Raw genomic sequence first — 16,662 nt, forward strand, 5'->3', positions numbered from 1 at the left:
TAGGAAACAATGTTATAAATGAGAGATTGGTTCCTGAACCAAGGCCTGATACCCTATTTTCACCAAAAATGCCCCAGAATTTTGTACTCAATCAATTATAGATGAGTAATATAGCTACATTGATATATTTATATTGTAAATAGCAATCATATTGATGTAGAAGGACTTCTTTGAGGTGGCTTTGCTGGATGTTTTGAAGGGCTCTTGGTTGGACTTTTTGAAGGGTTCTTGACTGGAGTCTTCTCAGGAGTCTTGGCTGCAGGTTTTTCTGGAGTCTTGTCTGCTTTCTTAAAGAAAGCGTCCAAGGAAGTTTGGACAGATGTTCTCCAGGGAGATGAGTGGCGCAGTGAACTGGTTCGCTGGTGTGGCTTGGCGTCAGATCAAGTGTTGTAAAGGTGAAATCGATGTCAGAAAGTTGAAACAGGGTGTCAATTTATAAACGTCATAAGTGGGAACGTTGTAACTCGAAACATTGTAAGTCGAGGACTGCCTGTACTTTATTAAGGCTAAAGAAACAGCTGTAGTGAGACAGTTTTCTGATTGGAGCAGTTTTCCCTCTGGAGAGCATAGGTTTCTGTGAAATGTTTCCATTGCACCCAATCACTTGGTTTCATCCAGACACTGTGTGAGAAATGGTTCCTGTTTCATTTGATTTCATCATTTGACTTGCTGTATTTACAACATATAAAGGCAAAGTATTTTAACCAGAATATAATACGATACTAAAGTTTGAAGTGATGACTTTGGAATGAAACTTTTTGACTCTCTTAATGTTTTGAAATATTCCATTATCAAGAAATACAGGGATTACAAATTTGCTTTCCTATTCCAGATTAAACCATTTTTAAGCCTCAATTTCCCACAGGAGGAAAATTTTGTTTTCCAACCAGTTTTTCTCTTAATGCTGTCTCCTACAAAGTGCAGTCATGGCTGTGGTCTGCCCAAGTGCCTCATCTAAAGTTGACCTGGCACAAATTGTTCTTTAGTAGTTGCAACAACAGTATTTTAGGAAAGCAGAATATAGACAGTGGGGAATCACATTTGTGTGTGTGAAAATCTGATTATCCTTCTGCAAGAGAAAGATGGGTATGGGTATGAATGCTTCAATAGGAATGAAGGCTTTTGGTTTTTGGCAGTATGATGGCAGCTAGGATATAATTGGATGTGATGGGTTGCTATACTGATATGCATTTTGTCCTAACCTGAAGATGGGAGGCACTAGTAGACTATTGGATATGGTGATGGTCTCAATTTATAGCTTTCCAGGCTGGATGAGATATACTGCTGTCACCTCCTACAGTGAAATCTGAATTCTAATGTTTGTGGTTCCAACATAGCATCTGAACATTTTCCTTCAAAATCTAATTTTAGGTTGTAGACAGTCTGGTTAATCTGAGTTATATTTACTCAGTCTGTCCTCTTGTAGGAAAATTGTCTCAGAGATTTCAACTGCAGCCAGTTGAACTTGACCAAATTGCCTGCATCAGGGGAACTTGGGCTATATTTGGAAGAAATAGTGTTAGATCCCCTTTTCCTGAGTGTAGACCACTGAACTTATATGGAGGGCTTCAGAACACAGCCTGACTATGGATTCTTGTTGTTCACAACCACAGAAGGCTAGATGGAAATTTGAATAGTGTTTGATCCCTTTTAAGTAAGCATTTGTTCAGCTTCTGCTCCAAAGCCATGATTCAGACAGTCTTTCCGATTACCTGTCAGTCTAATCTCTTGATCTATTAAGACTAAAGAAACGGCTGTAGTGAGACAATCCAAGTCAAGGTATCTTGAACCTCTGATTCCTTAGTCCATATAAATCAGGGTGGGGGACCGACTCAGCTTGTGGCATTGATCACTGGTCAGTGATATGATGATAAATAAAGATTGGATGGCCTCACTGATATTTAATCACAAGTCTATCCCCAATCCTCCATGCTAAGGAAGTGTTAATTTGTCCTCAGATGCCAGCTGGTCTGGGATGGCTTCAGATTCCTTGTATTTTTTATTTATTTTCAAAACCTACCACAACTATAGTGTTGGAAACTTATGCCCCAAGTGCTCTCTCATGAGTGAGGTTCTTTGCTGTTCTCTCTCTATGTTAGAGAGGTAAATCCTGTTTCACCTTTACATATGTAACCCCTTTCTGGAAGTGTGTGGTATGCCTCCTCCAAGTACTGAATATTACCGTATCGAGTACTTTTAATCAAGTTGGGAGTTGCACTGGGAGTTCTTTTGCCAAGTGCCTGGTGCATCCAGTCAGTGTGTGACTCTTTATTGCCACAGGTACATGAGGGGCTGTCCCATGAGAAATCAGTGATGACTATGATCGGGCCTGGACACGGACATGGGTGAACTGGGTGGCTGCCCATGGCTCAGACAGAAAGCGGGCCTGAAAATGAAAAAAAAAAAATACAATTACATTATCTCTGGCAAAGGGGAGGCCTGATACTAAAAGTTTGCCTGCAGCTGCCAGGAGTCTAGGTATTGCACTGATGATGATGATACCTGCTGGGGAGGAGTGTTGTGAAGCTCAGTATATAGGGGACAACAAAATAAATAAGCAAGTTCCAGCCAAGGAATAGAATTTCTAAAATAACAGCACTGTAAATGGGGGAGCTTTATTGTTCACAGGACCCTATAGGATATGGAGAAGGAAGGAGCTAATGTTAGTTATCTATTAATAAATGTTAAGGCAATTCCTCATCTCCCAAATGTTCTCAGATCTTTCAAATTTCCCATGGGGATGGTGCAGCTGGGCTGCACATTCAGAGATGGAATGTTTCAGGGCTGTGGAGTTGGCTAGCTTAAACAAAAGTAATTTTATTCTGAAATGATTGTGTGAGTCTGTTGGACTTCCCAGTTTCCCTCATCTGGAATTCTTGTGGGATCTTAGCTGGCTGTTAGCAGCTCCCTCTAGGTTAGATCTCTTTCTCAGTGAAAGTTGTAATACAAGAGTCTCAGGGTAGAACAAACTTCCTTTGAGGTGATAGAAATAGCAGAGGGTCTCTAAGGGCTAGGAACAGATGTTGTATTTTCCCTGGACAAGTTGTGCCTGTGTTTGTCCTAGAACAGAAATATCCCAGGATTGGAGTGTATACACATCACCTTTCTAATCAGGGTTTGGTGAGGGGCTGAATACACTGCTGCTTTACTGCCATTGATTCAATGATGCAATCCTGGGAGAACATTGTACTTTGCAGTGTCCTTGGATAAACTGTTAGTGCTTCTTATCCTGTGAACCTTTCTGGGTTTATCACAGGACAATGGTCATGGAGATCTGAACAGTTGCATATTGTTCCAGGGTAGAATGATTTATCCCAGGACAAATGTGACCTGTGTTTGTAGCCTAAATTATACCAACACTCTCCCCCATACTTCCATCAGGCTGTTTCCTCCTTCCTGGCATTCATTGGTCCACTAGACTGCTCATGCAGAAGCCATCCTTACTAGCTGCTGTGAGGTTCATTTCTTCTCTTCCTACTACACCTGCTTTCAAGCATCCTAGGAATGGATCAGAGTGCTCTGCCAATCCTCTTAGCAGGAGTCCTTTGATATGGGCTATCTGGGTGCTCAGACTGGAGCTCCAGGAGCTAGGTAACCCAGGAAGGTTTATGTGTACTTGTATTATACAAAGTTAGGCAATGAATACTGTAGATCGCAAATCTATTGCAAATTGTTACTCTTTGCTCCCTTGCAATAATGCCTTGTTTTCTTCTTATTGTTACAGGGGTAAAGATCAGCAGCTTGCTTGGCAAAAAGGGAAACCTGGAGAAACTGCAGAGTTTCTGGGAAGTAGGATTTTTCTTAGGGGCCAGTATGCTGGCCAATGACCACCTAAGAGTGATTCAGGCTTCAGAAAAGCTTTTTAAGCTAAAGACACCAGCATGGTAAGGCAAATATGCAAGATCTGATGGTTTTGAACACTCCTGTATGTTAATAAGTTTTTTAATTTAGCTTCTTCAGATTTAATACAATGCTATGTGTAACAATGATTCCAGCCTGTAGGTAAATTTTCATACTGAGTGCTATTAATTATCTAAAAACAAATGTAACAATTATTTTGTGATGTGTTTTTGCCCTGTGAAAATGCTGCACATGAATTGGAAAGAAAAGAATATATCCTTTTAAAAACCGTGCCTTTGAGTGCAAAATCAGGTCAGCATATAATTTGTGTTTTGTTTTCCTTCACATACCCAAAACCACTCAGTGTGAGCATGCCAACAGCACTCCTAAACCATAAGCCACACCGGATCTCTTCAGAGCCAGTTAAAAATGGATGGTTCAGAAAATTTAAATCTATTGCCAGTAGGGAGGAATACATGTAGATTGAATCAAGGAATTTTAAAATGTTGAGACGGCTGCAAGGACTAACAATGATCCCACTTCTCAGGAGAGATCTTTCTCAACAGCAGTTCTCTCTCTGCCCCCAAATCTTCTAATAATTTTAGAATCTTCAGGGTTTCAGAACAGGTTTGTATTCAAATGTACCTCAGGAGACATCCCTTCTGTGGCTACAGATGCATTCAGTTAAGCTGCATCTTGCCCCTACACATGTACAAGTGGGCAGTGGGGGAGTAAGGTTTGCCTCCCTCTTCTCCACATCCTTGGTCAGGGGCCAGGTGTGATATATCCCTTTTAGTTCCATGATTGACTGATAAGAGCTAGCACATGGTTGGTTTTAAAGGTGTGATGAGGGAGTAAGGTCACCTGAAATTCACTTGCTTTATATAGCAACTTCTTTTTTTTTGTTTGTTTTGACCCAAAGAAATGAAGGGAGGAATCGGAAAACACCTGGGTTCTAATTGCAAAACTCTGTAGCTGCTTCTGCATTTGTATTGCTTTTGGTTTATGAGGGAGCCTGTGGGTGCATCTACACATGCAAATAAGGTGAAGTGATAAACTCCAGAGCACTTGGAGGTGGATTACACTGTTCCTGGGTGCAGTATCTATATGTGTGTCCAGGACAGCAGCACTTTGAGCCATGGCAGAGCAGGCCCAGGCTAGGAGCAGACTTGGGTTGTGGGGCGGGGATCAACCCTGGGCTCTAGGTGGAGGTGTCAGGCAGTGGAGGGGCTGGCCAGAGCATGAAAGCATTGAATGTGCAAAGCTGTGGTCTCGTGCCCAGCCCTGCTGCCTGGGCTGCCCGGGCACAATTTATGCCTGCTGTAACCGTATTCACGAGCATTTGATTGCAGTTCATTACTCCACCATAAGATAGTAGTGTCCACAACAGTACTATCTTACGGCAGAGTTCATTAATTTACTGTGCCCTAATATTAGTGGACGTGTAGATGGTGACACTTTACTGCAGACCTAATTAGTCAACTGCACTAAAGCACATGTGTAGATGCACCCTGTATGGAGCAGCTCAGTATGTTTGCGGGCTGTGCTGCCTGGCACCGTAGATTTACTACGTAACTATGCCCTGTGTCTCTACACAAACGTAGATTTTAGAGTAGCACAACCCCTCTAAAAGGGATAGAAACCCCCAGGAATAGAATATGGCAATTGCTAGGCATGCTTGGTAGCTGTCTCTGAAGAGATATAGGGAGGTTTTAATGTGGGCAAGACATCGGTTAGGTCATATGTTACCCTCAGAGAGCAATGCTAATTGAAGTGGAATTAACGGAAAGGTCATAAATATAGGCGTGATAGACAGTCCCTAGCTGCAGACAGGACTGCAGCTAATCTGCACAAGACTAACAGAGGCATCTGCTATAAGGGTTGAGTCCCATTTCCTGAATCATTTTGGCTTCAGGCTACAGACTTCTGTGTCACTGGTAGCAGAGGGCCAGAATGCTGCTCACTGTGGAGACCCCATAGCATTTGTTCAAAGGATTCTGAAGGTTTTGGGAAAAGAAGATTGAGATGCTAGCATTCTTCTAAAGCTCTGAAGAGTCTAGATCAGTGCTTCTCTACCAGGGTGCCACAGCACACTGAGGTACCTTGAAATCCTTTCAGTGGTGCTGCAAACACGATTCACAAGATAAGCCCAGAGATTTCAAATAGGAATTCATGAGGTTAAAAACATTCTGACTTGTTGCTGTGTTCCTTCTGAGCTCTTTGCAACAGAATAATTGCTCTATTATTTTTTGGTAGTCAAAAAACAAGTGAAAAGTAAGAGCTTGCATTTTGTGAGGGGTGCCTCAAGTCTAATAATGGGTGCCTCAAGCTGAATGAGGGATGCCTTGAGTCTAAAAAGGTTAAAAACCACTGGTCTAGATGACCTGTGCACACATGCACGTACACATGCGCAATTTGTTATGGTCACATTTTTAAGACTGAAAATTATCTCTGAAAGAAGATTTGAGAGGAATGTTTTCATGTGCATGTATGAAAGTACAGAAGTGTAAATGCTGTGGTTGAACCTTATTTCCACATATGTAACAATATCAAAGTGCAAATTTCTGTATGGGGAATGCTAGTCACTTGACTGTCTGAGAAATTTGGCTTAAAATGTACATTATTCAAAATACAGGGCCTGTTTGTGTTGCCGTATGTGTATCATTATCCCAAATTTAGCAGCTTTTTTAAAAGAGCAGTTGCATTCATACAAATGACTGAACTGTGGTGACTCCTTGTGGGTATACTGTAAGGGGCTCATTCCGTTCGGCTCTACATGTTTGATGACTGTTGTGTTTAAAAAACAGCTTTGAGGCTAGTGTTAGAAAGGAATCTAGTATGTACAGGTGGCTTGTAGACAGGCAACTCGGTAATTAATTAGTAATTGCACACTTAAAGTATATTTTCATCTTTTTCAATTCATGGTATAAAAACAATATCATAGAGCTTAGTAAATTTGCATTAGGAGGTAATGCACCAAAGAGAGACAGGCATAGGATTTAGTGACAAGAGTAGCACAGCTGTTGTCTTTTTTTACAAAGTGTTGTTGAAATGATCGCTACCGGAGTTATTGTCTATTTATAGTGTAGCTAATTCTAGATCCTGAATCCAGAAGCCTCGTATTTTAAACATCTATGTTAAACAATTCATCTGTGCAGATGTAGCATAGAGGACAAAATAACACAGAATGTTAAAACCATGGACTTTCACCAGATGTTAAATTTGAGGTTAGTCACAAATTTAAAAAGTTTTGATGTGTGATCAGTTTAGTCTCTAGGCGGGGGATTTACCTACATCGAAAAATGATCTCAGTTCTGGATAACTGTTGGGATGTGCCTGGTATAGTGTGGCCTGTGACTCAAGTATATTTTAGATTAGTAATGTAGTTGCCACATATCTGTTTCAAACACAAGGAATTGTAATTGTTACAAGCTATTGTGATGCTGTGTGCTTAGACTGTGATTAAAAATAGTTTGGTTTTTGTTTTGTTTTGTTGTGTTTTCCCAAACTGTATTAAATTTGTTGTCTGCATATGCTTGGCTTAATTTTAGGTACCTCAAGTCTATTGTAGAGACTATTTTGATATATCAGCATTTTAAGAAACTGAATCCAGAACAACATGTAGCCAAACAGGAACTTGTGGACTTCTGGATGGACTTCCTTGTTGAAGCCACAAAGACTGATGTGTCTATAGTTAGATTTCCAGTAAGTGTGTGCTTTTTCATATTTTTTATTAACTGTCTCATTTAACTTGTAATTGTATTCGTTTCCTTTTCATCACAGAGCATGGTTAATATAACTGTTGCTTGCTCATAGCTTGCCAAGAAATTAACTACCTTCCCAGAAGAAATGTATTTGGTTTGCATGTTGTAGTGGTTTTAGTTGATTGCTTTTGGTTACAATGGAGTTGCTTGGTCTGTTTTATAAGAAAGCAGCAAGGGAAAAGCCTAGTTAGAATTTTGTCATTTAGGATGTGCTGCTGCTAGGTATGCTCTTACAGAAACCCTTCTATCCATGCCAGATGATAACAGAGTGATTAAGTTATGCTTTGAGGAAAGGCGTTTTCTTTCTCTCATATCAGATGCTAGCAATTCATTAGTAGGCTTGGCATACGTGACTCGGAATCCTTTGCAGTTAATGAAGTTCATTTATTCTCTGTCACAGATCATAAGGGAGCCTTAGTAGCTGAAAACATACTACTTCTGGTATTAGACAATAAATCTCAACCATACTGGATAATTTGTATTCAAATGTTTCCTTGAAAAAAATAGTGCAAGAACCCTGCTAGTTTTTATTTTGCTAAATTGTTTTCTATATAATGAATATAGTTATACTAGGGTAGAGGTTGCTGGAAAAATATAGTAAACAGATTCTTGTTATAACCCTTCTTATTTGTATCCTCAGTATTGAGGAGAAATTGGATCTTGGCTACTTTGACGTAACTTTTGACAAAGGCTGTTATTTATTTTCATAATAACTACTGTTGCCACCCAAATACTTGAAGTCCAAATTGGTTGCTTTGTACAGCTCAGTAGGCTGCCAGGTATTGGACCTGGTGTGTAGGTGGCACAGTATACCCCAGGGAAGATCGCACTTTGTCATGCTCAACAGCAAGTGCTCCAGGCGAACCTCTGCAGGGAATGTTGTTCCAGTTTTCTTAATGCAAGAAAAAAGCTGTGAAATGAGGATGGAAGTTCTGGAGAGAGTTAAGGCTGGGAAATATGGAAAATCTTATGGGACTCAAAAGGGATGCCCAGGGAAAACCACTTTCCTCTTTTATTTTTTACTTGTCATGATAATGAAACACTTAAAACCAGTTCTGTTTTCCAGACCGGCCGGATCTAGTTTGCATTTTCATTCAAGTCAAAAACATATCCGGTCAATAATACTCTGTAATGTACTGAATCCATATAGGTGAACGTATGGTTCATGTGACTATTCTAGAACCATCCAGTCAGAGATGTGGATCCATTTCCATCCCAACCACAGTGCAGGCACACACAGTCAAATTATATATTGCTTGGAAAAAGGGAAACAAGAATATAAGAAAGATGGGAAATCTTGAACAGGCATTTTCTTGTCCAATTAATTGTTGTAGTTGTTTTACAAATAAAATGACATTTATAAATAATAAACAGACGACAGAACTAATTGTTTTCACTGCATCTGTGTAATCACTTGTAGCTCAGCTTGTCAATAGGGCTACTTACAGACATTAAACCCTTCCCCCCTAAAACGGCGCTTTACTTCAAACTCAGTGTGTTCCTGCACTGAGTCCAGTGCCTGCCCAGAAGAGGCATTGTGTTAGCTGGACCTGGCTCACCCAACATCTATATAGATAGGGCCTCTTAGTGGGGCTTTTTTGGTGCTTTTATCTAATAACTGATTGAATCAGCTGTTAGATAAAAGTACCAAAAAGTCCCACTGGAGCACCAGATCTATACAGATGCTGCAGAGCTGGGTCGAACTAATGTGTTCTGCTTCCGGTAAAGCATTTTTTTTTTTTCTGTAAGCAGCTGTGGCTCTGAACCTAGGAATTTCAGCACCAATAAACAGTCACTAGCTCACATTTGAAGTATATGTACTGTAATCCCTGTCTAGCCACTAGAGGGAGAAATAACGTTCTTTACAGTTGTGACATACAGAAGGCACAGTTGCCAGAATTCTGCTGCATGAATTTCACTTCAAACTTAAGGTCCAACTCTGTAATGCACCAAGGGCCAGATTTTTTTAAACAGTATTTAGGTACCTTAAGAGAGGTGTGCTTAACAGGGTTTTGAAAATCCCAGTAGTCTTCTGTCTTTATCTGAATACTTTAAAAAATCTGAAGTGCTCTCTGTCATCTTTGGAGTACTTTCAGCTCACAAGGAAGTATGCAGAAATTGATTCATTATGGATCTTTCTAAGAATTTCCATTTAAGTAATTTTGTTTCTTTAAGCGATTTAAGGGACTTTCTGAGGGTCTTTAAGGCCTAAACATAAGAGAATAATTTCCTACCTCCTTTCCCCACCCCCCCATCCTTCCTATTATTCTGTCCCAGACTTTCTGAATGCTGAGTTAGTTGCAGGCTTTATCTCAGTAGGTCCAATTTGCTTTCACAGGGCTCTGCAATATCACTTTGTTGTATGCAAATAGTCCCTGCCTTCTGAAATGCAATCCATATTTATTTACTGAAGTAATTTGAAACATTCAAGGAAAAACATGGCAAGCAGTTGCAAATAAGTGCCCAACAAATGATAAATGCTGATCCTGAAGATTTCAGCGCTTATATTTTTTGGGGGGGAAAGGGTAAGCATTGTGCTCTGATGCCCCTTCTATCTGAAATAGATGGATATTTGCAGCATTTCTGTAATATTTCAATAATTTTAACACATTTCAGCTAGTCTTTAGGGGACATCTTTGCAATACAGATTTCATAGATTTCATAGACATTAGGGCTGGAAGGGACCTCGGAAGATCATCGAGTCCAGCCCCCTGCCCAAAGGGCAGGAAGTCAGCTGGGGTCACAGGATCCCAGCAAGATAAGCATCCAATTTGCTCTTGAAGGTGTTCAATGTAGGCGCTTGAACCACCTCCGGTGGCAGGCTGTTCCAGACCTTGGGGGCTCGGACAGTAAAGAAATTCTTCCTTATGTCCAGCCTGAAACGGTCTTGTAGTAGTTTATGACCGTTCGACCTAGTCGTCATCCCTTGGGGCGCTCTGGTGAACAAACATTCCCCCAGATACTGGTGGTCACCCCTGCTAAACTTATAGGTGGCCATCAGATCACCCCTGAGCCTGTGCTTTTCCCGGCTAAAGAGCCCCAGGGCTCTCAGCCTGTCATCATAGGGTCTGCTTTCCTGACCTCTGATCATGCGCATGGCTCTTCTCTGGACTCTCTCAAGCTTCTCCACATCCTTTTTGAATTGTGGAGCCCAAAACTGGACGCAGTACTCCAGCTGTGGCCTCACCAAGGCCGAGTACAAGGGGAGAATGACGTCCCGGGATTTGCTTGAGAAGCATCTATGGATGCAAGCCAGCTTTTTGGTCGCTTTACTAGCCACAGCATCGCACTGCAGGCTCATGTTCATCTTGTGGTCAATGATGACCCCCAAGTCTCTTTCTTGCATAGTGCTAGCCAACATAGCACTGCTGAGCCTATTCAAGGAAACCTAGAAAAATTGGAGCATTGGACCAAAAGAGATCTCACGAGGTTCAATGAGGAAACGCGCAGTCTTGCACTTAGGGCAGAATAAACCCGTGCACCGGTACAGGCTGCGGGCTGACGGGCTAAGCAGCAGCTCTGCAGAAAAGGGCCTGGGGGGTGACAGTGAACAATAAGCTGAATATGAGGCAAGTGTGCCCTTGTTGTGAAGGCAGCTAATGGCATACTGGACTGCATTGATCACAGGAAGTAATTCTTCCCCTTTATTCAGCCCTGGTGAGGCCACATCTGGTGTATTATGTCCGGTTTTGGGCATCCCACTACAGAATGGATGTAGACAAATGGGAGAGTCCAGTGGAGAGTAACAAAAATGGTTAGAGGGCTGAGGCACATGATTTATGAGGACAGGCTGAGGAAACTGGGTTTATTTAGTCTGGAGAAGGGAAGACTGAGGGGGGATTTACTAGTAGCTTCAACTACTTAACAGGTGGTTACAAAGAGGATGGAGCTGGACTGCTCCCAGTGGGGGCAGATGACAGAATAAGCAGCAATGGTCTCAACCTGCGGCAAGGAAAGTTTAGGTTGGATATTAGGAAAAAAATTCTTACTTCGCCAGCTCCTTAAGTACCCTGGGGTGTAGATTGTCAGGGCCGGCTGACTTGAAGGTGTCCAGATCACAAGAGGTGCCTATACACGTCAGTGACGCTGCTTCCATGCACTGTAATTACAGTGTGTTGGAGCAGATTCGATTATTAGAGTCTGCTGGAACTCAGTGATCATTACCGTGCTCCAGCAGATTCTGGCATCTCGTGTATTAGCATTCCTGTGCTGAAAAATGGCACCCGCTCCCGAAGCACATGTATAAATGCCCAAGAAGAGTATAAATAAAATAGAATTCCAGTTATCTCCAATACTTACAAGCATCTGTAAAATGAAAAACAAAGCCCTATATGGGGGTTAATGCAGACTTAAAGGTTGTCAAAATCTTTTGAAATTCAGTTTTAAAATAAAAATCAATAATATCAGTTTCTACATACATATTCTACAGTTTCTACTGGACTGATATTCTCCTTTTATTGGCCCTGAAGTAAAACAGGAAGGTACTTTGGCTAGTCATCACTTTAGCATATATGGCAGGTTAGACCCAATGTTGCTGAATTGGATCCCATCTCTTTTGGGTTATTCTTCCAGATCTTGCTGCCCTTTCTTCTGAAATTTTTTCAATAAGCACTTACTGTCAGCCTGAGCCTCTTGCAGGGCTGTTTCTGGTTCTGTATTTTGTGTATCATTCTGCATACCAAATGTCACTGCTACACCTCATGGTAGTCTACTTTAAAAACAGTTCAGGCTAGCTCCAGAGTAAAGTTGTTTCCCCCATCTCATCTGAAGCATCTGATGAAGTAGGCTATTGCCTACAAAAGATTATGCCTCATTGAACCAAGGTGCCATCCTGCTCTGCCTTCTGCTTGGCTTCAGATTAACATGGCTAACTATCCCTGTCTCTCTTTTGAGCTGCCCAACTGCTCGTTTCCTGAACTCTAACAAAAACATAACCTGCCATTCTCACTCGAGAGTAAACATCCCAGTGTACTTTCAGCTGAATCAAAAGCTTAAAGGATATTCTTAGCCCGGCAGTAGACACAGAAGGCATTGGAACCTTGAACAATCAGGACTTATATCTACACAGGAGAAAAACAGATAAAAAAGAAGCAATGACCTACAACTGGCATTTCAGGCCAGCAAGCTAGTCTTATTGTTCTACCAGAAGTTTTACCCTTTTCCCCTGGTGCTTAGTCATATAGTAGACTTTTAGAAATGATTTTAAGTGAGTGCATACTTTTTTAATTCCATGAATCTTTTAATGAGTTTTATTTCCTTCTACCCTAAGGTTTTAATATTGGAACCAACAAAAGTCTATCAGCCTTCATATCTCTCCATCAACAGTGAAGCTGAAGAGAAGACCATATCAATCTGGCATGTGCTTCCTGAGGACAAGGTAAATTATTACACTTGCCTTTTAGGATGAGAAGTGTAAGTACTCGCACACAAAATGGTGTCTGCCTTATAAATAACATTCTAAGCAGTCACTTCTAACTGTTGATTACACAGATGGAAAACCTATTTATAGTATGTAAAACATGTTTTATTTGTATGCATTGTTGGGCTTTGCTTAATTTGAAGACTGTCCTTTATGGTTTGGGTGTCAGTGAGGACATTCCAGGCTTGTCTCCAGCAGCTGCTATTGAGAACGCTGCAGATCCAGGTCTCAAGAACAAGTACTGGGGACAAGGTCAGAGCCCAGCCACACTGGCAGACTTCTGGGTGTAGACTATACCTGTAAGTACAGGTGGGTGGAGGCTGGGTAGGGCATGTCCAAGACCCTCATTGCTGGGGTGCATCATCACCATGGTGTTTGCGTGCCAGAAGTGCTTCCAGCTTGCACTTACTCATTGGTTAGGTTTGCAATCTTGATGGAGACTGTAAATATTAAGGGAGAGTGAGTAAAAGTCCATGTCTTGAAATAGTAGTGAAGGAAGTCAGGAGCTAAAAGAGAAGGTGGTCAGGAGGACAGTGAGAGAAGTGTAGGAGCATGTCTACATCACATCAGCCGTAGGGTATCTGAGCCAGAACGGCCCCAATTGCACCTGCCCATCCACTCCTGTTCCCACACTTGAAACCCAGAGCTACACTGGTGAAGATGGCCCATGGTCATCCCCAACAACCACTCTCAAGCAAACTAGAGATAAAGGTCCAGCGAGGAGCCACAAAGGGATGCCCCAGAGTGACTTCTTAACTACAAAGAATCAGAGCTGATGACATCTCTGATGACATTTCTTTGTTTGCAGAGTAGGCCAGTGAAGAATTGTTTTCTGGAACCAATCTAACTTGTGTTTTTGTGCACTTTATAATGGAAATAATTCTAGTATGCTTCTTTTCCCTCTTATTTCATATATTTTACTTTTCCCCTTTCAAGAACTTTGTGAAGAACATCTGGGGGACTAGTGTTTAGGCATTTGCTTATTGGATCATGGGGAAAATTAATCCAAGAAATGGCAAAAATAGTTCATTCTGAAGATAATTTCCTGAGTTGTATCAAGACTGTTGAATTCCTGTTTGTTCAACTTTGATTGGCATTGTTCAAGATAGACGCCATTTTCCAGTATACATAACTTTGTACTTTCTTTCAGGAAAAGACCAAAATATACTTGCTATGCAATTTGTAAATAATACTATATGATGGTGCTTCTGAGTACCATAAAATACCTTAGTACTATAAACTACCTGCTCTGGGAGAGTGCTATAACTTATTTCCTATTTGGAAATATCTTGGTATCCCTGAGCATGTGATTATTAGTAATATACTCTCAAACAATCTGTTCTGCTCTCTTAGGTGGCTTATCTTGCATTTAGTAAGGAACATTGAACTGGAAAGGACCTCCTGGGTTGCTTAGTCCAGTTCTCCGTTATCACAGACAATCGCATCACATCATATAATCTCTCTCATGAACTGAGCTCCGTACGCAAACTAGTTGAATGAGGGTTGAGATGATGCTCCAACATGGAGTGGCTTCAGTTACTTGTCTGTCCTGTGGGATGTCCTGTTAGCATACCCAAACAACCTTACATATGTTCTGTAGGGACATAATCAGAAGTTGTGTTTAAGGTTTTGTGTTTGTGCTTTCGGTTATTTTAACAGATTTTTAAAGACCATTTTTCCCTGCATGGCAAGTTTTGAAGATTGTGATTTCATTATTTGGGACAAAGACAACAGAGTTGTACTAAACTTCTTAAAGAAGCCTGGTGTTATATTAATATTACTTGATGGATGGATTTACTTGTAAATCCTTAGAAAATGTGTTATGTAAGAATACACACAGTGTGTGTTAAGGCATATACGCTTTGTTTTTCCATGTAGAACAAAAGGATTGAATTTCTGCTTTAAATACAAAGCAGAACCCAGTTTTAAATCTGCAGTAGATGACTCCGTAATGAGAAAAGTGCTCATGATCTGGTCCATTATAAACAGCTCGTCCTCCTCCCTTTTCACAGATGTTAGTACACTCCACTACTTACACAAATTTTTAGTTAAACTTAAGATAAAACTTGAAATGGGAAATACTTATAAAAGAGACGTGATATTCTTCACTACCTTTTCTGCCATATGCAGCTTGCAATTGCTTTGCAGTTTCCTAAATATAGCAATCTTTTCCCATATGTTTTAGAGCAGTTCTGCAGTCCTGTTTGTCATTATGAAACAAAGTAGCCAAGCTGCCTCTGTTTTACGTTGGCTTCCAAATCCATTTTGCAGTTTTTTTCCCCACTAACCGAAGAGCAGATGCTAGAGTTGGACAGTGCTTCTGGTATGTTTACTCCAGTGTGTTTAAAACTTGGCAGGATTACAAGGAACACAGCTTGTCGTGAACATGATCTGGTAAATGAAAAAGGCTGTTTGAATCTGAGAGAGTCATCTTCTGTAAACTGTAATGCTGTAGCACATGCTACTTAAGGTTCTCGTGTTTCTTAACTACTTTATTGTATCTAGAGCAGGGGTCAGAAGCCTTCAGGCTGAACTGACCCATGTCAGGTCAGAGGTGGGCTGGTGCATGTCAGACAGGTGCTAGGATACAGCTGCCAGCACTGCTCTGCCCAGCAGCTGCACAGGAAAAACACCTAGCGCCATCACTTTTCCCCACAGCAGCATGAGGAAAGCAAATGCTGCCAAAGCTCCCCCATCTCTGCAGAGAAATGCCAAGGACATTATACACATCCTGCAGGAAAGGGATGGGAAAGTGGCGGTGCCAGGTGCCATCCCTGTATATCCGTGAAAGTAATGGTGGCAGTGGCTAGGTCCTAGCACCTACCTACCACACACCTGCCCATTTCTGACCCAAACTGGATCTATCTGGCTACTAAAGCCCCATGTCCACATGTTGGATCAAATGTCTTAGCAGACTGGATCCAGCCTGTGGGCTGTAGGGTTGCTGAACCTTGGTCTAGAGTGATTCTTTCTGAGTATTCAAGGGTCAAATTAGGGATTGGCCATGTACTAGGAACTAGAAGGCACTCAGGAGAGTGTTCCCAAGCATGGAGAATGAGGCGGCGGCTGAATTTGCTGTAAGAAGAGGGTAATGAAAATTTTCAAGGATATTTTTCACTATTGCAGAGGACTAGTGAAACTGGCAATTCGGTCAACTCGTGTATGGGGCATAATTTCAAGCGGCAAAGCATAGCTGAATAAGTATTCCAGCAAAATAGATCTTGAGAAGTAGGAAAGTCATTTTGCCTGGATGCTCGATTTAGGAGAAAAGCATAGCATGACTGGCACTATATCAGATACTGTTGATTTATTTGAGAATCCCTGTTCTTGCTAATTGTTCAGATCTAATACTGCCCTCTTAAGGTTTGCCAGACTGTTAATGATGCCAAGGTATTTATGCCTTTCCAGTTTGGATATTAAGATTTAGCTCTTAAAGTAGGGCTGACAGAAAACGTACTTTGTAACATACTTAAATTGGCAAAATCCACATATAAAGGAAAATTTGTGAACATTTATACAGAGAGAGTACCTAAAAATATCAGTCAAGCCAGGTTCCCTTGTGTTGAGGATTATACAAACATATAATAAATAATAATCCCTCTGGTCTGGTTTCCCCCAATCCTCACTTAACCTGAAAGC

The 16,662-nt window shown here is 41.2% G+C and overlaps 1 protein-coding gene across 1 annotated transcript in view; it reads left to right on the plus strand.

Annotated features, from left to right (window-relative positions):
* The window catches only part of MAP3K5 (mitogen-activated protein kinase kinase kinase 5), a 106,644-nt gene that overhangs the window by 43,524 nt on the left and 46,458 nt on the right, over window positions 1-16,662 (plus strand). The window contains 3 exon segments of the mRNA XM_006030266.2: window positions 3,725-3,884; window positions 7,392-7,545; window positions 12,874-12,981. Of these exon segments, the coding sequence (XP_006030328.2) occupies window positions 3,725-3,884; window positions 7,392-7,545; window positions 12,874-12,981 (422 nt within the window).

Source organism: Alligator sinensis, unplaced genomic scaffold, assembly GCF_000455745.1.
Source record: "Alligator sinensis unplaced genomic scaffold, ASM45574v1 scaffold417_1, whole genome shotgun sequence".
Classification (NCBI taxonomy): Eukaryota; Metazoa; Chordata; order Crocodylia; family Alligatoridae; genus Alligator; species Alligator sinensis.